Source organism: Procambarus clarkii, chromosome 3, assembly GCF_040958095.1.
Source record: "Procambarus clarkii isolate CNS0578487 chromosome 3, FALCON_Pclarkii_2.0, whole genome shotgun sequence".
In the NCBI taxonomy this organism is placed as follows: Eukaryota; Metazoa; Arthropoda; class Malacostraca; order Decapoda; family Cambaridae; genus Procambarus; species Procambarus clarkii.
In genome coordinates, this window is record NC_091152.1 from 19,529,506 (window position 1) to 19,550,621 (window position 21,116).

Below are 21,116 nucleotides of genomic sequence, written 5' to 3' on the forward strand. Positions count from 1 at the left end.
TCACGGATGCGTCGTCTCTCGGCTGGAGCTTTGTAACCAGTGCTCACCAGGCCGGCCAGGGGTGGTGGGGTCCGTCCTTCCGTCGGCTCCACAGCACAGTGCGGGAGTGGGCGGCAGTGTAGTTTGTGCTTTGGAGGGTTCGGGTCGCCTGTGGATCGACGATCCGGCTCCATTCGGACTGTTCCCCAGTCCGAATGGCAATGAACGAAATGAATGGCAATGAAATGGCAATCCCCCAGTTCAGGCAATGAACCAGTGGTTCATTGCCTGAACCGAGGGGATTTGATGTGGTCCTTGTCTCTTTAGGGTTGGTCGTTTTGGGTGACTCATTTGCCGAGTTCTCGGGGTTTGGCTCTCCTGGCGGTTCACATCCAGGGGGTGTCCAGCGTCCTAGCAGATGACCTGTCCTGGTTCGTTCCCCTATCCACGGAATGGACAGTCAATGCCGACTCATTCAGTTGGCTCTGCCAGTTGTTCAGGCGCTTGGAGGTGAACCTCTTTGCGTCGGCGTGATTGAGGCGTCTTCCAGTATATATGGCACCCTTCCCTGACCACGAGGCTGTCGGGATTGACGCTTTTCGGCAGGACTACTTGAGGTGTAGGTTCCTGTACCTCTTCCCCCCAGTTCAGCTGTTGCTCCAGGTCCTGGCTCGCTTGCAAACTTACCAGAGACGAGTAGTCCTCTTGGCCCTGTGGTGGCCGGCCCAGCCGTGGTTTCAGGCGCTGCTTGCCCGGTGTCTGAACCTGGAGGTTTTTCCGCGGCTCCGGCTCTTTCAAAAGATCTGCCCTGTCCGTTACGGGACTGGTTTCTCTTCTCGAGTCTTTGCGTTTGGTATTTTTTACTCGAGTTTATCACCATCTGTACGGTGATCAGGTGGCCTCATTGATGGTGTCCAACCTGCGGGCTTCATTTCGGCAGCAGTATGAAGTTTCCTGGCAGTCCTTCCGTTTCCTTTTGACTCTTCGTCCTTGTACTTCGCTTTCGGTTTGGGTGGTGTTGTCCTTTCTCTCGTGGTTGTTCCAGAACTGCCATCTTATGCTGAATACTGATGCCTCGTATCGTGCAGTGCTGGCGGAGCCGCTTCAGCTTGCTTTCGGTATAGAAGTTACTTCTGCGCCGTTTTGCAAGCTGTCTCGTGCGTTGTTCCATCTCCAGCCTGCTCATGTGCTGCCTGAGCCGTCCTGGTCTTTGGACAGAGTGCTCTCCTATATCTCTTCTCCTCAATTTGTTGTGACCCCTTTGGTTCAGGATTGTTTTTCGAAGGCTCTTTTTCCTGTTGGCCTTGGCCTCTGGGGGTCGGGTCGGGGGGCTTCATGCTCTCCTCCAGCGCAAGGGTTTCTGCTCTTATGGTTGTGGAGATAGGTTTATTTGTCTGCAGCAGTCTCCTTCTTTTCTGGTGAAGAATGGGACTGCTGCTTTCCAGAGGGGTCCTTGGGTTGTTGATGCTTGGTTGGTCAGGCCGGGGGTGCGTCATTTGTTGTGTCCGGTTGTGACCCTTCGCCGTTATTTGCGCGCCACGGCTTCTGTGTCCTGGGATGCGCTTTTGGTTGATCCAGGTTTCCTTTCTTCCCTGTTCGTGGGTACGGGTCTCTCAGGTCGTCCGCAGGGTTATTAAGTTTAGCCAGCCTGCGGTCTATCCCCGTGCCCATGACATTTGTAAGTTCGCTGCTCATGCTGCCATCTTTGGGAACATGTCCTGGGCTGACATTCAGGCACGAGGTTTTTGACGGTCAAACAGGGTCCTGGCTGCACGCTATCTCGTTAACGTTCCTGGGCCCAGTCGGGCCTGTGTCGCTTTGGGTCGGCGGCTGCAGCCTGTCTCGACTTTGAGTTGAGTTGTGGAGCACCGACCACCTCCCGGTTAAGTCCCCTTCTTTCCTTAGTCTTTTGATGAAGTCCTATAGCTCCAGGGAACCTCTGGGGCTCACCCAGAAAATGGCGTTTCATTACATTCAAAGTTGGTTTTTTGAACGTGGAGGTAACATTGTTAATGTTTAGAAACAGAGTTGAGAGTAGACTTATTTTTAGATGGAATATCTCCTGCAGGACTTTATTTAACCCTTACTTATACTTGATAAAGTCCTTAAAGGTATATGTCACCAGCAGTAAAGTCTGCTCTGAACTAGATGTTTCTCTACTTCATTGTCAGCATACTAATCTGTTCAATCAGCCTTCCATTATTATAAAAGATGGCTTTTGATGTTTCGTGTATGAAGCAGTGTCATTTTCTGGCTATTGTACTGACGCTATCATAGTCGTGATTATTAAGAATTGATGTCTCTTCAAGTTATTCATGCTATATAACAATGAGTGCCTTAAAGTTTTTTAATTGTGAATTATGCAAATTTTTATTTAATTTTATATAAATTTAGTTTTAGTGGTGCCATTGCATACTCTATGCTCAAACAAATAATGATCCATGAATAAAGTCAAATGATGTGGTGACTTTGTCTTTGTAAACAGGAGAATGAGGTGTGGCCATCAGAGGGATGGGTTGCTTCATGGCATGTAGAAGAGAGCAGCAGAAGTCACCTGGGTGACCACACTTCCTCCCAGGGTCACTTTCACTCCAGCCTCCACATGTTATCAGACACCAGTATTCCAACCACACTCTCACTAACAGATCACAATACCACCACGTCTAGTAGTGTTCGATTAGGAGAAGATTGCTATACCCCTCAGGAAAGATTAGCATCTACAACAACGACAATCACTACCACAAATTCCTCCACAACTACTTGTTGGTATGATATAATCACCTCTCTTAGTGCTACCACCTCTCCTCAGGGCACAGCAGTTGTAAATACCCAAGATTCAGCAGTAACTCCAAGAATATGTGATGGATCCAATATTTGGAGTCAGCCAGACCAAGTAATGTCTGAAGTAGGGAGAGCAAGTACTAGTAGTAGCAGCATCTCAGAATCTCCAGTTCAATCCTCTTATGATTCACATGCCATTATTTTTTCAAGAGAGACCGGAGTTAGTTATGCTTCTAATGGGTGCGAGAGATCGTGTGAAACACGGATGTGTGCGACTCCCCTTCCCGACAGCGACTCTCCTTCCAGCAAGTTTTCACCTCTGTCTGTTGAATCTGTAAGTACCAGCTTCACTAACTCTCCTGACCAGAAAAACTGCAAAATATTTCATGCCAAACTTGATAACCTTGCCTTTGATAAAGCAAAGATAAAAGTTGTCCATGATGAAGAGTTGTTAAGTAAATCTCCATGTGAGAAAAATGCAAATATAGTAGTGAATAGTGTTAATACAGATACAATTTGTAGTATACTTCAAGTAAAAGAAAAATTGATGAAATCCTTAACAGAAACTGAGAATAGTGACTTCACCCTTGATTTATCAGTATTATCATGTGAGGATAAGAACAAAGTAGTATTGAACAAGAATCTTGTCAAAGTTAGTTTAAAGAATTGTGGTAATGAGACGAGCGTAGGTGAGGAAATTATGGAAGGAACAACTAAGGATGAGGGTTACTCCACAATGTCCAGTGATGTGCAAGCAGATGTCAAGGATTGTATTACCACTTGTTCTGTTACCACTGTTCAAGAGGAACCTCTTGCACCCCACTCCAGTTGAATGTACAGATCAAGACTTAACAAATACTATGAAAGAGAGTCTTTCCAGAAAAGGGTCCAATAAAAGCGATACTAATTCCTTAGAACGAAACGTGGTTAAAGAAAGAAAAATTTCCTCGGCTGCTAATGCCGAGTATTGTGATGGGCTTCGCATTATATACGATGAGAAGACAACAATTCAGATGTGTTTTTTTATACCCATTCAAGAGCCAGAAAATGAAAGCTTATATAGACATAGTTATCACGTGACTTCTTGTGTACGGAGAGATAGACCAGTTCGTTGTTATTCCGATTCTCAGTTATATTTAGAAAGAAGAAGTGCTCATAATCCCAAACCATTGACTAGCTTAGAAAGACATGTTTCTGAAAAAGATCTCTCAGATAGGTCTCCATCAACAGAGGTGGTTTTAGAAGAAGCTAATAAAAGTAGGAGTTTAAAGCGATCATCAGGGCATGCCAGTCTCAAAAGAAGTCAGATGTATGCAAAAGAAGAGCACACTACTTCAGGTAGTAGTGAAGAATTGTGGCCTTTAGAAGATAACCAGAGAAAGTACCTCTCTCCTACCTACAGTCATGCGAGCTAGAGGACTGGTCACTTGACTTATCTTCGGAGTACCTGAGTGGGGCATGTGGGGAGGGTGAGGGAAGTGAGAGTGTGGGAACTAGTGGTGCTCATCATGGCTCGCTGCCGTCCATTCAGGAGGCTACCCCAGAATTAGAGGAAGACAATAATGAGTTCCTCTGGAATGGTGCTACCTATTTTAAAGCAGATTTAGATTTAAATTGGTCAAGCAAAAAGAGCTAACCAAAAGTTGGCAGCTAGATCATTCTAAAGAAAGTCATGTTGTTTTGTCTCCCAGATCGGGATGTTCGATCAACCGGCCCGTTTGGTCAAGTAGTGAGCAACTGTCGTGCTGCTCTGAAGGGATTTCTAAGTGCAGTTCAGACTTTGAAAACTTTTGTGAACAGATTTGTAATCTGCCCGAGTTAAAGAGAGTATCGTTTTGTAGTAGTGAGGCAGGTGGTCAAGAAGCATCGAAGGCAGCCAGTCAGGAAACCTCCAGTGTGGGGGAACATGAGGAGGAGCTTGCTGATGATGTGTGTGTTGATACTGTTTTTTACTAGAGATTTCTACCGCCTTGTTAAGTTTGAAAGTAATAAGAGTTTAGCAGCATCGTCGAAGAGCTTAGCTACATCAGATGGATTATTAACTATTGAAAAGTTGCAAGACTTAGAGTCAGGAGGAACACACAAAGAAGCTTTAGCCTCAGTTCTTGGCTTCATTGCTGAACAGCACAAGTACTGTAAAGAAAGAGAAGCACAAGATGAAAAGTTAAAAGTCATTCTAGAGATTTACTAAAATAGCGAACACAATTGAAAACTCTGGATCTCCATTAGCTTCAGTTCTACTTCGGGGAACATTTCCTAAAATATCACCGAGAGAAAGTTCTACTGATATATGCAGTACTGCAGATGAATTTTCAATGCGAACGTTGCCATCGCAGCAATGGAAACCCACTAGTCGAGGTTCGCTCAAGGCCAAGGTTCCCCCTCCTGTCCCTGCAAAACCAAAATCGTGTCTTCAACAAGACCCACAAATAGGTGCTACCAGCAGTAACTGTATTCCTGCCAGATGTCCCTCTACTGCTACAACCTCTTCCCTCCCAGTTGTGCCACCGTCTACCCTTCCAGTCTTGCCGGCCATTTCTCCACCGGTACCTTCTGTGCCTTCTCGGTCATCTAGTTTGGCCCTCAGGTTATACCTGCTTGTGAAGTGGACGTACCACTCACTCATGTTCCCAAGGTGCCCATCAGGAGTGCCTTGCACCTTCCTGGTACAAATTCCATCACCGAGAAAGTAATATATAGTACACCGGCAGATGGACCTTGTCAACACACTCCAGTGCCTGACCAAAATGTTAGCAATGTACCTACACTGCCAGTGGTTGGTGGTCCTCCTGTGCCCCACCGTTCAACTAGCATGTCATTTACTTGTAATGTGTTACCAGTTCCAGAGCACAAGGTGTGTCTAACAGATTCTCCACCTGTACCCAAGCGCGTAACAAGTCGTGCCCTACCTAAGCCTCCGTCAGCTCATGCAAATCAATTGCTATTAAAACAGATCTCAAATGGCTGCAGTAAACCTCTTGGAGGCAGCTTGGAAGGTAAACGTCGTAGTTTCATTAAAGAAACGCTGGGCTTGTCTAGTACCAAGAGACCACAAAGTGATTACTGTGAATTGCCCAGCTTAAGTGAAAATCCTGCTGGGATGTTAGAGGAGCTACAGAGGATGGCAAAGGTAGAGGAAGAGGAAGAGAAGAGGAGAAGATTAAGACCTGGAGGCAATGCCGGGCTAGAAGCCACTAGTCCGGGCGACACAGTTGGGCTGGGCACTGGCTGGGTCAGGGTCCAGCCGCACGTAGATCTTCAGGACCCACAGGTATGTGAAAACTTTAATACTCTACTCTTTATTCTAAATCATTCAAAAGTTCTGACTGTGTTTTCTTGTGATTAAATATTACAAAATGTTGTAATTCATTCCATATTTTATTATAAAACTAGGGTATAGTGATAATCTAGATTAGGTACATTGTCCCACATTAGTGGGTCAAGGAACTGGGTATAATGATGGTCTTGAAGGCTGTTTCATAAAACATGTTGGGAACGCTTCCTTCCCTGACATTGTTTTAGTTAGTGTTATGGGCTAAATGATCATGGGGTCATTGCTTAATTTTCTGATTAATATTTAATATAACTACGTAAATGGGAATTTGATTTAGGAAATACCTATATGCATAATAATAATAAAAATAAAAGCATTTACATGAATTCAAATTTATAATGGTTATTACCAGTAATGTGGAGTTGTCACCACCAAATACTGTATTATCACATCAAAATTGATTTGTGCAGCTTAAATTATTATATTCCATTACCTATCCTAATGATTCAAATTTAATGAAATAATTTAATGAACAAGCACTTGAATTGAGAAATAACTATTTGAATTCTAATAAATATTGACTTAAAAACAAAATCCATCTTGAGTACAGTATGAAATCTTGGTGGTACAAGGTTTGGTCCTTGCACTGATGCTCTTTATCATCCTCATAGAAGACAGGAAAAAGCCACAGTTTTGTCATCCTTCGCACACACCACCAAAATGGCTATTAAATGTCAACAATGGATGACACAAGAACTGCAATCAGAACTAAAATATTTCAATAAATTGTCAAGTAACTCGGGTTATTTTCAAATTTTGTATAAAATCTCTTTTGTTTAACAAAACTGAAAAAGAAATTCCTGACATTTAAAACCTGTGTATAGCAAACTGAACTTTAAAACTTTATCCTAAAATTCTGAGTGTCTTAACAGAAAACGAAGAGAATAAATGGGGAGGTATATGTAACAGCCCCGTAAGTGCAATTATGTACTATGTATTGGCAGTCAGGAAATGTACTTATTACACTTAGTATTAAAATAAACAGTTCTTTTACTGCACCATTAGGGAGCCAGTCGGCCGAGCGGACAGCACACTGGACTTGTGGTCCTGTGGTCCCGGGTTCGATCCCGGGCGCCGGCGAGATACAATGGGCAGAGTTTCTTTCACCCTATGCCCCTGTTACCTAGCAGTAAATAGGTACCTGGGTGTTAGTCAGCTGTCACGGGCTGCTTCCTGGGGGTGGGGGTGGAGGCCTGGTCGAGGACCGGGCCGCGGGGACACTAAAGCCCCGAAATCCTCTCAAGATAACCTCAAGATGGTCGAGGACCGGGCCGCGGGGACACTAAAGCCCCGAAATCCTCTCAAGATAACCTCAAGATGGTCGAGGACCGGGCCGCGGGGACACTAAAGCCCCGAAATCATCTCAAGATAACTGTAGAATATGTAGAACATTTGAACTACTGTGACTATCTGAAAGCATTCATATTGTTCTCCTTGGAATGGATGAAAATGAGAGAGATCTCATGATATACACATGAAAGAACTGGAAGGTAAGGTCCCAAATCTGTACAATGAATGTACAACACACTGAAGTGAGATATATGATTGGAAGTGTAAAAATAAATTCTATGCCATAGTTCGTTAACATAATTAAAGAACATAGTGTAAACATCAGAGGCTGATGACTTAAACCGTCTTCCAATTAATAGAAATATCGTTGGAAAAACAGTAGAATTTTTCAAGAGAGAAATGGATAAATTTCTGATGTAGTTACCAGATCAGCCTTGCTGTGATGGCTCTGGGCTACAAAGATGCACATATCAGGCAATCCCAGAAAAGGCTGTCCCCCCATGAGAAGCAAATTCTGCAGTTGTGCAGTATATGGAGGCAGCTTCGTCTAGTTGTCGCTTGTCCTATGTCTGACTTGTTGGTTCTCCGGGGTGGCCGTGAGGGTCTTTCCCAGAAGGATCGTGCCAGGGTTTGGGGTTCCTTTGGTCATGGTAGGCCAGTGGTGCCAGTTTTGGAACTGATGTTGCCTTCAAAGCCAGCAGCGTCTGGTCGGTGTGGTGGTGATCGCTCTGCACGTTAGTCGGCTTCTCGTAAGGGGCGTCGGCCCAGCGGCCCTTATGGAGAGGGGGGATTCACGCTGTTTGCTTATGCCTGGTCCCACGTTTTGTGGGTGTTTCGGGTTGTTTCCTTCGGCCTGCGGTGCATTAGGTGGCTTCCCATCTTCGGGAGTTCGGAGTTCGTGGACAGGCCTCTTCTCTTGCTCTCTGTCAGGTACGCTTGGGCGTAATCGAAACAACCTTATCCTTCAGGTGGGTTTCACGCCAGTTTCCAGTCCCGAAATGGGACTGTACGGATCTGAGGTTTATTCTGGACTTGTCCCGTCTGGACCCTCTGGGTCTTTTGCCCCTCCTTTCAGAAGACCACTCTGTCCCAGGTCCAGCTTCTTTGGACCCGGTGGCTTGGATGGTGTCTCTGGACCACCGTGACTCATATTAGCACGTCCCGATTCATCTTGGGGTTCAAAGACTGGCTCAGTTTTGTCGTGGGGCGACAAGCTTACCTTCATTGCCTTCCATTCGGCTTGAATCGAGCACCTCATATTTTCACATGCCTTACCTGGGTCGTGGTAACCCGCTTGTGACTCCCGGGTCACATGTTGGTTACTCGAATAGCTGTGTGGGAGTCTGAACTTGCCTTTACTGTTTTACAGCCAGGTCGGGTCTGGTTTTGGCAGTTCTTCTGGTTTCTTTGGGGACCACTCTGCCACTCTCGCGATCACTGGGTTCAACCTCCAGGGGCCTTGCATCGGCTGCTGCGTCGCCGGCTTCCTCTTCGGGTTTTTCGGAGTTTAGTGTCTTAGCGCCTACCCGAGCCCTCGATCGATGTGTATCGTGCGGCGCAGGTGGAACCGCTGCAGCTTGTGTTCGGGGTGGATGTTACTTCCACTCTGTTTTACAAGCTTTCTCGTGCGTTGTCTCGGTGGGTGGGGGACGCGCTTTGGGTTGACCTGGTTTCCATTCTTCCCTGTTCCAGGGCTCGGGTCTTCCAGGTCATCCACATGATTATTCGGTCCCGCCAGCCTGCAGTCTATCCTCGTGCCCATGACGTTCGCAAATTTGCAACTTTAGCTGCCATTTTTGGTAATATGTCTTGGGCTGACGTTTGGGAATCATTTAACCATTACTTCATCAATGTTCCTGGTCCTAGTTGAGCGTGTGTCGCTTTGGGTCACAGGTTGCAGCCAGTTGTCTCGACTTCGAGTTGAGGTGCAAGTGGCAGCTGCCTCCTCAAATCCTTCTTTTATTTTTCTGTGGTTAGGTAGCTCCAGGGAGCCCGAGGGGCTCTCCACAGAAAACCAGTGTTGAATGTAATGAAATGCCATTTTATGGGTGAGTCCTGGAGGCTCCCTTGCAACCCTTCCTCCCTCCTGTAGGCGGTATTCATGTTTTTTATATTCAGCCTCAGGACTGGGGTGGATGGCTGGCGTGGGGTTTTGGGGCTTCCCCTTTCCCTCCCGGGGAGGGGGAGCTGTGCAGACAGCAGCATGGCGGCAGTTGTGACGTCTTGCTTGTTTGCTTGGTTTTGGATTGGGAGTTCTGCTTGATAGTTCAGCTTTCGGTAGCAATTTTAACCAGGTGGCATTTGTTTTGGGATGCCTACCTTTCTGGGTGCCTAACCCGGTCGATGGCAGACATAGAATTCTTCCAACCACAAGGGGTTTCTATAGGCCATTGCTCCTCGTGTGTCTCTGCGGGGGCCAGGTTGTGGCTCGTGATCCCCCGGTAGGCATAGTAATTGACCGATGCCACGGTTTAATACATACATATCAGCCCGGTAAGCTCCGGGGAGTCTCCGGGACACCCTGAAAATGGCATCTCATTGCATTCAATGCTATTCGCCTATTTTAAACAAATAGGCGAACATGAATGCAAATTCAGAGCCACACCTTTTAGGAGTTAATTGTTAGAGAAAATGGTCATACCCTCATTTGGCATTATGGCTATGCCAGTTAAGCTGATCAAATTGTATAGAGTATTATTAGTTTCAAGCATGTTTAATATGAGTACAGTGGTACCTCGGAATGCGATTGTCCCTGTATGCGAGGTTTTCGGAAGGCGAGGTGTATTTACTCCAAAAATTTGTCTCAGAAGGCGAGGGTTACTTCGGGAGGCGAGTTTGGACGCGAGTTTGTTGATACGCGTACAGCCGACCTAGCGCGTTCGTCGCCCCTCCGCCCCTCAGTTTATTATTGTCTCGCGCTCAGTGACTACCCCCACATCAATTCTTCTCGCGGATTTTCAGTGTTTTGTTGGATTTTTGGTGATTTGTCTATACAATTTGTTATTATATATCTCACCATGGGTCCCAAGAAAGCCAGTGGTAAGGATAAAGGCCAGAAAGCTCATGTGAGGATGACAATAGAGGAGAAACAAGAGATCATTCGGAAGCATGAGAACGGTACACGTGTTGTTGAACTTTGTAGGCAGTACAACAAAGCCACATCAGCAATATGCACTATACTTAAGAAGAAAAATAAGATTATGGGTGCTAAAGTGGCAAAAGGAGTAAGAACATTAACGGCACAAAGACCACAAATACTTGAAGAAGTGGAAAAGTTGTTATTAATTTGGATACACGACAAGGAGTTGAGGGGTGATAGTGTTTCGGAGGCCATTATTTGTGAGAAAGCCAGGGTGTTGCACGAAGACCTTCTAAAGAATACCCCTGCAACGAGTGATGCAGATAAGAAAGAGTTTAAGGCAAGCAGGGGCTGGTTTGAAAAATTTAGAAAGAGAAGTGGTATCCATAGTGTTACAAGGCATGGGGTTATGTGATGTGATTATGGAAGGGGACTCCCCTTCCAAACAGTAACTCCTCTCCTCCTCCCCCCTCCTCACCATCTTCCATACGCCTACAGCACTCGACAGCAAGGTAAGTAATAACTGGAACACAGTTTTGTAGGTTTATTTAGATGAATTAGGTAAATTAGGTATAAAAATTTAGTTTGATGTGGGGTTTTTGGGGTAGTCAAGAACGGATTAATTCATTTCCCTTTATTTCTTATGGGGAAATTAACTTCGGAATGCGAGTTTTCGGAAGGCGAGGCGTCTCCAGGAACGGATTAAACTCTTATTCTGAGGTATGCCTGTATGTGATCTTATCTTGAGATGATTTCGGGGCTTTTTTTAGTGTCCCCGCGGCCCGGTCCTCGACCAGGCCTCCACCTCCAGGAAGCAGCTAGTGACAGCTGACTAACACCCAGGTACCTATTTTACTGCTAGGTAACAGGGGCATAGGGTGAAAAAAACTCTGCCCATTGTTTCTCGCCGGCGCCTAGGATCGAACCCAGGACCACAGGATCACAAGTCCAGCGTGCTGTCCGCTCGGCCGATCGGCTCCCCATAATTGATAAGTGTGCATACTATTTTAGGCTTTGATGCCTTCTTTTAATCATTACTTAATGTTTTAGGCTCGAGCTAATCTGTTGGATGGGATGATGGAGTCGAGTGAGGGTTGCAGCTCGGAAACAGAGGAGGATGAGGTAGTTGGTCATCATTACTCTCAGCTTAGGTCCATGCATCGAAGTAGACGAAAACGTAAAGGTAATTACATTTATAAGTTTCTATTATTTTGCAGCTTAGAAATTAATGTTAAATAATTATAGAGATCAATTAGTACATGGTACAGATGACCATTTGTATAACATTGATTATTATTGTCATATGTTACTATGCTATCTTTTCCAGGAGTTGATATATCATTGCTGTGCACTCTGGTAATAATTAACTTTCAGAGAGATTATCATCACTAGTGTTAGTGCCTGTGTTTTGATTGAGAGAAGTGTTGTCAGTGGGCTGATGTACACCAGTCCATTACCCTTACATTGCTAGTGCTAAAGAGAATTATCACAAGTGCACTTTTGTAGCCGTTGTAAGTGGCAGGAGACAAGTTCCCTATTGGCTTAGTTTTGATGGTGAAACACACTGTTAACGTAATTAACCTGTGGGTAGTGTGGTAGTGTTCAGTTATTTTAAGAAATTAGTATTAAGTTCCACACACTTTCAATTAAACTCCTTTCCCCATACTACTATCACAATTCAATTATACGACTCCCTTATTCACTTAATAATTCTTGACACATCTCAAGGGTAGAGGTGCCCCAGAGAATTTCATCTTTTAAAAATTTTGATGTAGTAACCCATAGCGTTCTATGCCCTCTAGTGACTTTCATTTGGGCAGGACAATGCCTGACCACAAGAGTTTGATGTCATAGTGGAAGAGTTTATATCCTCTGGTTATTGTCTCGGCCACTGGCGTGTCAGTGTCTTGTTGTTAACTCTTTTTGGGAACTCATCCTGGACTGTTGCAAATGCCATAAGCAATTGCAGGTCTTCTGTGAGAAATTCCCAGGTATTACACCAGTCCTCTCTCTCTCTTTTTTCCGCAGATGGGCATAGGAGAGGAGGACTTCTGACTCTTAATGGACTTGAAATTTTCCATTTCACAAGCTCATCTTAAACCTTACCCAACTTCTTGTTTTTACAGGAATATTACTTCCTAATTTGTTTACAAATTAGCCCCCCCCCCCCCGAATTGTTGTTGGGTGAACAGAGGTGAATAGTTAAGGATTGGTGCCCAAACAACTCCCTCTGCACAGTGTTGGAACCTAGGTAAAATCTCTCATGAGGCATTAGTCCAAACAAACTGCCACTGCTCCATAGGAACTACGAACACTGCTTGGTTCATGGACAGGAGCATTGAATAAGGCAAGTGAGCAGCTGGCCAGGCAAGAGCATGTATTACAGGCCCACAAAACACACTCAAATCTATCATGAGTGTGTATTTGGCCATTCAAAGGTCACCATTTTAGTAATGGGTGTGTGTATGAGAGAAGAGTGTGTCACGTGGTAACTTTACCTAAAGAAGTCAGGTCGAGAGAATATGAAAGGGTTAATGACAATACAGTGTTTAGTCTCAATAAATTATGGAACATTATGTAGTAATTTTTGAGATAAAGTTATAAATAGCAGCAGGACAACGTAGAGGCTGGAGATAGCAAAGAGCCACAGCAGGGCTGTAGAACTCGTGAGACTAGCACTACTGCTGGAATTGTTGCTATAGGAGAAGAAAAGATATTTTTTGCTCAACCAATACAATAATCTGAGGAAGCTTTGTACCTGATATGACACTATACCTGATATCTACTTGATATACTATAGTGTAGTAGTTTAATTTGTTAAAGTAAAGAATATGCAAACTTTTTCTGTTTAGCAATTGCCGTTACACTCATTCAAATTTAAGTTCTACATTACTTCTTGCATTTGTTTATTTCAGCTTCTGTGGCAGGTGATGGCCTTAGAATTTGTAGTTGCTGGAGGAAGTCATTGGTTGTCTTTTGATCCATATTGGAGTTTGATTCCTGGTCCAGAGGATTTTCTCTCAAAATGGATAGTTTTCTTATTCACTGTCCTAGTATTTGCTGGACTCTCTTGCTCCTCCGGGGATTCATTTCTAGGTCCTTGTTTATGACTTGTAAATCCTTCCCCATTCCCAACTCTGTGCACGTTTTCCATTGTCTAATCTTTCCCCTAGCTTGGCTCCTGGACTCTCCTTAGTGTTTGCTTTAATATCAGTATCATGCTTATGAACTGCATTGCAAATCTTTTCAGTTCAGATCCACCTCCACCTCTTGACTTCATTTAGTTGGAAGGCAAACCCCTTTTTTTCCATGCATAAGTGGCAGCTCAGAGACTTAGTGGAAGAAACTTGGCTATGTGTCTAAAGTCCTTTCTTGGAGACACTTTTTGCATGGCAGTCACCTGTGTTATGTTGGCTCCTGCCATTCCGTGTGATATTGGAACATAGCAGGCCCTTGTCCAGGTGCCTAGGTTGTGGTGGACTACACAACTTTACCCACTTAGCAGAGGTTAACCATTTTTTCTATACTGTGTATGAGATTATCTGTGAGCTTGAAAAGATGATCTTGGGAACATAAGCTATTCCTAAGATGTTCACACTGATCTCACAGTCACTGTGATAGACTTCATGTAGCTCATTGTGTCTGCTGGCTTGCCATTTTGGATTTTTTCCAGGAGTCTGATTGGTCGCTCTCTCTCATGGTTTGCTAACCAGTTTTCTTTCCTCCGTTTAGCAGGGAGTAGGAAGGTGGTTTTGTGAGTTTTAGCTATATTGGGTGCTTTCTTTCAGCCCCTCAATCTGGTGTTTCTGGTGCAATCTACGGCTCCAGTACAGGTTTCTGGAAGTTTCATGTTCTTCAGACACCTGGATGGAATAGTAGTTCTGGGACCAGATTCACGAAAGCACTTACGCAAACACTTACGAACCTATACATCTTTTCTCAATCTTTGGCGGCTTTGTTTCCAATTATTAAACAGTTAATGAGCTCCGAAGCACCAGGGAGCTGTTTATAACAATAACAACAGTTGATTGGGAAGTTTTCATGCTTGTAAACTGTTTAATAAATGTAACCAAAGCCGTCAAAGATTGAGGAAAGATGTACACGTTCGTAAGTGCTTGCGTAAGTGCTTTCGTGAATCTGGCCCCTGGTATGCCTGTAGCCCCAGCCCAGCCTCTAGAGTTGCCATAACAGACAGAAAATGGTGTACTAAAACACTCAAATCTACTCTAACAATCAACCTAGGATATGTTTGTGAACTGCTATAATATATAATACCACTTTATTTGTCCGTTGGGAGTTTTGACATCAAAATGTGGTGCATTGTTCGAGAGGACAGGTGGACCTTTTTCACCCCCTTCCCTGTGAGGTGGAAGGGGTTTCGTTTGGCTGCTCATGAATGAAGAAGTGAGCTAGCAGGTATCCCAAGTGATCTGGGCTGCCACCTGGTGGCAGTCAGGCACAATATCGTTGGCATATATATATATATCACTACAACAGTCCTTTGCTTCATTACTTTTGGGTGTCTAATTTTCCGTTAACAGTTGCTTGTTTTGTTGTGCTTATGCTCTCTGGTGTTTCGTTCCTTGATTTTGAATTGATATATGATCCTTGTGCTCTTCTTGCCTCCTAGAGAGCTCAAGACTGGTCCTGGCTCCCGATAGGCAAGGGTGGATCTTGGAGATGTGGTTCATCGCCCTAAGATTTAGCTGGACCAGCACTTAGCTCGAGAAGCTGCTGAAGCCCCCCACCAGAAAAGGGCATTTCATTACATTAAAAATTTGATATTCTTTTTATGGGGATTTGGCTCCCTGGAGCTATCGGGCTAGTGTGATATATTAGACCGGCGCATTAGTCTAAGGAATTCGACCTACCAGGGACCACGAACCAGAACCTGGCCCCCTCAAAGAGGTTTCAGGGAGCAATGGCCCCCTGGTAAACCCCCTGTGGTTGGGTTTTTTCCTTATCTGCCATCGATTAGGGTTAGGCACCCAGAAAAGTAGGCATAACAAAACAAACCCCACATGGTAAAAAAAGTACAACGAAAACTGAAAAGAGAGGTAGAACTCCCTCCAATGCAGACGAGGAGTCACAATAACGTGGCTGAATATGTTGACCAAACCACACACTTGAAAGTGAAGGGACGACGACGTTTCGGTCCGTCCTGGACCATTCTCAAATCAATTGTCCAATCCCTTCAATCCAAGGAAACAAGCAAATGTCACACACCACTGCTGCATCGCTCGTCTGCGCAGCCCTTCCCCTCCCCTCCCCGGCTACTCAACACTCCAGTTTGTTAGCTAATGTGGTCCGGGGCAGATGTCTGCCCTGGACCACATTAGCCAGGTCTAGTTTGGGACTCTCGGACTGCTTCCATGTCTCTCCCTTCGAAGGCATTGCTGAGGCTGTGGTCCCACCTTTGGCTGTTTCTGGGGGGGGAGGGGTGAGTCCCGGGTCACTCGGTAATTGCTTGAGCAGTTGTGCAGAAGTTTGAACTTCACCGTTCTGGTCTACCTGCTGGGTCGAGTTTGGCTTCAGCGTCTGTTCTGGTTCCTTCGGGGACGCCCCTTCCACTTCTCTTGCGATCGCTGGGTTTATACTCTGGGGGCCTTGTGTCGTTTGCTGCGTTGCTGGCTTCCTCTTCGGGGTTTTCGGGTTCAGGCCTTGGCTCGTACCCGAGCCCTCGCTCGATGTGTTCATGGATGCGTCATTTCTTGGCTGGGGCTTTGTGACCAGTGCTCACCAGGCAAGCCAGGGGCGATGGGGTCAATCTTTCTGTTGGGCACACAGCACGATGCGGGAGTTTGTGGCAGTTTGAGTTTGGGTAACTTGGGTTCGACATCCAGCTCCATTCGGACTGTTCTCTGGTGGTTCATTGGCTGAACAGCGGGTGTTTTCTTTAGTCCTTGCCTCTTTGGGGCTGGTCACTTCGACAGGCTCGACTGCTGGATTCTCTGGGTTTGGCTCTTCATTGTTGTTCATATCGGGGAGTGCAACATCCTGGCAGATGGCCTTTCTCGGTTCATTCCTCTGTCCACGCAATGGACGGTCGACGCCGACTCCTCCTGTTGGCTCTGCCTGATGTATGGCCTCCCGGATGTGGACCTCTTCATGTTGGAGTGGTCTTGGCGTCTCCCGATCTATTTGGTGCCCTTCCCCGACTGCGAGGCTGTCGTGGTGGATGCCTTTCGGCAGAACTGGTCAAGATGGGGTTACCTGTACCTCTTCCATCCAGCTCAGCTGTTGCTTCAAGTTCTGGCTCGGTTAAAGTCCTACCAGAGAAGAGTAGTCTTTGTGGCCCCTTGGTGGCCGGTCCAGCCTTGGTTCCTGGCGCTACTTGCTCAGTGTGCGAACCAGGGATGTTTTCTGTGGCTCTGCCTCTTCCAGCGGGTCGGACCGGTCCGGTACACAACTGGTTCGGTCTTCTCCTCCGCTCTTCGCATCTGGTCTTTTTGAAGCAAGATTATCACCATTTGTGGTGGCTTCGTTGATGGTGTCCCACTTGAGAACTTCATCTCGACATCAGTATGAAGTTTTCTGGCGTTCTTTCTATCATTTTCTCTCTTTTTAGGTTGTCTTCTATTTCTGATGCCTAATATAGTGGCCCCCACCGTTTATGAGTTTAATCTGTTCCCAGAGATGTTTCGTAACCCGAAAGTTCACAACCCGAAACAAATTTTCCCATAAGAAATAATGTAAATTTAATTAATCTGTTCCACACTCCCAAAAATATTAACACTCGCGCTCTCGGCGCTCAAAAAAAATCAATACCCTAGATGCTTTCGGCACTTCGCGCCCCTACGCGTAAGACCGAAAAAGTGTACACTCTTTTGACTGTCCTGACAATAATTGAAGGCGCACGTATTTAAATTTGGTATCACTGTGTTCGCAATGAAATTGTCTATAAGAGCATACCTATAAAATGCCGCCCAAGCATAAGGAGTATCAACACCAAAAAAAAACTATGCAGATCACTCGCCGAGAGCGCCAAACAGCAACAAAATGTTTCCACTCTCTTAATGGTTGCGAAGCCTACAGTTGTCCTACATCGCTAATTTTGGTATCATTGGGATCGCAATAAAATTCTCTACACGGACATATGCATATGAATGTTTAATATAGGTAATTGCCCACCCGCAAGAGTGAGGGAAGTGGAGAGTAGTTAGCCGCGAGCGCACTGGCGAAAACACAGGGGGGAAATCATGCTTGGAAAGTTTATACATTTATACGTTTCCTGACCCTACTTTTCTATGTACGTATTTCTTTTTTATACCAATGTGTTCGCAATAAAATTTTCTATAAGATGAAATGTATAACATTTGTACAAAGCATGTGTAAGAGAAGCGCCAAATATCGAACCACGTCGCTCAGTATGCGTTCACGGCAGAAACGAACGCATTGTTTTCGTTCGTTTGATGTTTCTCATGTTTATACTTGTTGAAACATTTTATAATTTGTATGACAGTGATCGCAGTAAAATTCCCTACACAGACATATACATAACACATACAAATATTTCCCACGTGTTGGATATATCAACGGCTAAAGGGAACCCACTGCCACACGGCCGCCACACCCAGAGCCACACCCGCCACACCCCCAAACATACTTTGTGTTTTTTTTTTTTTACTCATAGAAGTTTATGTGATATAATATTCATTCTGGTACCAAAAAATTCGCAAATAAATTCTCTACAAAACGTATATAATACAACTTCTTATAGATGATAAAAAATTCCAAATAGGTGTACTTACCCTGTCTATGTTGATTGAAGATCAACAGTTGAGCATTTTTTCTTCACTCCACCATCTTCAGGCTTCTGATCCTGAAGTTGCTCATCTGATGTTTCTTAGGTGGAGTGAAGCTGTTGCCGGTGGTTATTTTTTCTCCACCCAAAATATCTTTCTTCGGTGGTACCTTGTGTAGCAAGGCGCAGCGCACAGTGCCACATCACAAGTTTTACATCCATATATCACGTCCCTCCTTTTGCCAGACTTGTAACAAACACGGCATCTTTTTTTTTAGCCAAGTGCACGAGTTCATGCGTCAACTTGTAGTTGAGACGTTGTTCTGAATCTATAATTCTTGTATTTTTTGGATTCACTGGAAGAATATTGTCTTCTACAGGAACCACCAAACTTGTAGTAGAATCTTCTATGAAATCAGAAACATCAAGTGGTTCTATGTCCTCAATGTCCATTTCAGAATTTGTGGTTGATGAGTGGGCTTTAGGTGTTGAGGTGAACAGAGGACGCCTAGCACCAGATGGCCCGGGTGTTGAAACTGCCGCGTCAGCAGGAGGAGCTGCGCTGGCATCTATGTCGGGAACATGTGGTATACTTGTTGTTGTTGGCCATTCCTTGCTGTTCCACGCCAATAAGGCTTTTATTCCTACTGCGTGAAACTCTAATAGTGTTAGTTTTTTTGTATCTGTTGAGTAGTGGTTATACAATGCGTATGCATTGTGCATGGCCATTTGCAGAAAATAGAAAGTGATCTTCTTGGTCCATTTGTGGGTTTTTCTTGCAAACTCATAATATTTGACCATTTGATCAAAATGATCAACACCTTTCATGAACTTATTGTAATCCACTATGGCCTTGGGTTTGTTCATTTTCACAATTTCTACTCCAGTTCTCCCGTCACCTTTACGAACGCGTTTCCTGCGCTGTGCTTGAGTAGTGTCGGCATTGTGGATATTGGTGATGACAGAGACGGGGCGCTTGTCCTTCCAAACTATAACAAAGGTGTTATCCTTACGCATGTATACGGTCGTGTCGGTTGCCATTTTACCCTTTACAACTTGTTGCAGATCCTTGGGAGCGCCACGTTGTAGTCTAAGTGTGCCACATGTGTAAACATGTGGAAGAACTTAGAAATGTGTTGGAACCGAGCAGACGACATAAACAAGTTGAAGAATCGACAATGCCACATCTGATTCGTCTGCCAGTACATCCTCATTGTAGGCATCTTCACTATGCCCATCAGTATGCACAGGGCCAAATATCGGGCCATTTCTTTCACCGACACTGGTTTCCACGTTTTTCTTGCTGACTCAGCCATGAGATGTATGACGTGTGTGGCATGCAAATTTGTTTCATACTCTAAGTATTCAACCACTGCTCTAGTGAAAAATAATTGTAAAAACTGCAATGGAGTAGCAGGTAGTGGAATTGTTAGGCCAGGGGTTGCAGTAAAGTTATCAACGATGGGAGGAGTATTGCTACGATTCCACTCATCACCCAGCCTAGCCCTCTTTGGTACCGGACACGTGCGGTCACCGCGTGGCGGGGCTGGGGCTTCTTCTTCACTCTCATCCTCACTCTCACTCGAAATATCTTCATCACTTGAGGAAACCTCATAAAGAACATCATTTTCCGGTTCGTCAGCCTCCAAATCATCATCAGAAGACCCTGAAAAGGCTTCAACAACGTCGGGAATCTTGGATGGAGTGAGATTGACCCCACGATACAGATCGAAAATCCTGGCGATCTCTTCTGCTTTCCTAGATTTCCTACCTTTGTTTTGCGTTCCACTGCTTGTTCCTGGTGCAGCATCCATGTTGAAGGTATTGAATGGGTTTTAGGTACACGAGAACGGAAAAGGAACGGAAATAAATGCGTAAAACGGGTCACGTTTGCCGCGAGAGGGGAGCACAGTGTGGGCACTTGGCGTGTCAACAAAACAATGGGCCGACCACGTGACTGGGTAGGCCGAGATGCCATGTGTTCGGTGAGGGAGAACGGGAATTTCATGGAGAACAATCTGAGAGTATCCCCATCCATTTCGGTTAAAAAATGGAATTTATAGAAATATTTTTCGATTGACGAGAAAAGTAGGCAGTTATGCGGAATCGTAAGAAAAACCAGTGACGAGTTATCTCTACTCGAAAGCGCGAAAGTGTTAACTTCAAAATACTTTTCTTACCTATCTTGAGGTTATCTTGAGATGATTTTGGGGCTTAGCGTCTCCGCGGCCCAGTCCTCGACCAAGCCTCCTTTTTGTTACACACCCCCCAGGAAGCAGCCTGTAGCAGCTGTCTAACTCCCAGGTACCTATGTACTGCTAGGTAACAGAGGCATCAGGGTGAAAGAAACATTTTGCCCATTCAGGACTACGAATCCGAAGCGCTGTCCACTCAGCTGTCAGGCGCCCTAATACACACAAATATTGCTATAGTATATGCAAATTATAGCTTACCTTTATTGATGACACATGTTGGTGTATGGGAGACAGTGTGGAGGGGTGGTTGTGGCTCACTGCTTGCTTGTCTTACTAAGAATGTCTAAAGATATATGTTTACCCTACATTTTAACACCTGTCTGTAGTGAGACACATTGTCATTAATAAGGTCAATGCAGCGGCCTCCTGAAGCTTTATCTGGGTGAGTCGTTTCAGCAAAACTTTGCAGTTCTTCCCATATTGCACACATTTTCTTAATTAATGAGGAGGGACATCCTCTACTGCTTCCTCCTCCCCTGAAGATTTGTACTGCCTAGCAAGTTCAACAACCCATGTACCATTTTCCATGTTTACAAATGATCTCTTATTTTTTTCCTCTATGGTCATGCTCACATGTGTTTTCTTAGGTTGAACCTTACCACTGACTTTCTTGGGACCCATGGCATGATATATAATAATTACTTTTAAGTTCAA

The 21,116-nt window shown here is 44.9% G+C and overlaps 1 protein-coding gene across 1 annotated transcript in view; it reads left to right on the forward strand.

Annotated features, from left to right (window-relative positions):
• The window catches only part of LOC123760856 (serine-rich adhesin for platelets), a 312,965-nt gene that overhangs the window by 224,065 nt on the left and 67,784 nt on the right, over positions 1-21,116 (forward strand). Inside the window, 9 exon segments of the mRNA XM_069329888.1 lie at positions 2,465-3,577; positions 3,579-4,164; positions 4,167-4,382; positions 4,385-4,707; positions 4,709-4,925; positions 4,928-4,945; positions 4,948-5,340; positions 5,343-6,031; positions 11,514-11,646. Of these exon segments, the coding sequence (XP_069185989.1) occupies positions 2,465-3,577; positions 3,579-4,164; positions 4,167-4,382; positions 4,385-4,707; positions 4,709-4,925; positions 4,928-4,945; positions 4,948-5,340; positions 5,343-6,031; positions 11,514-11,646 (3,688 nt within the window).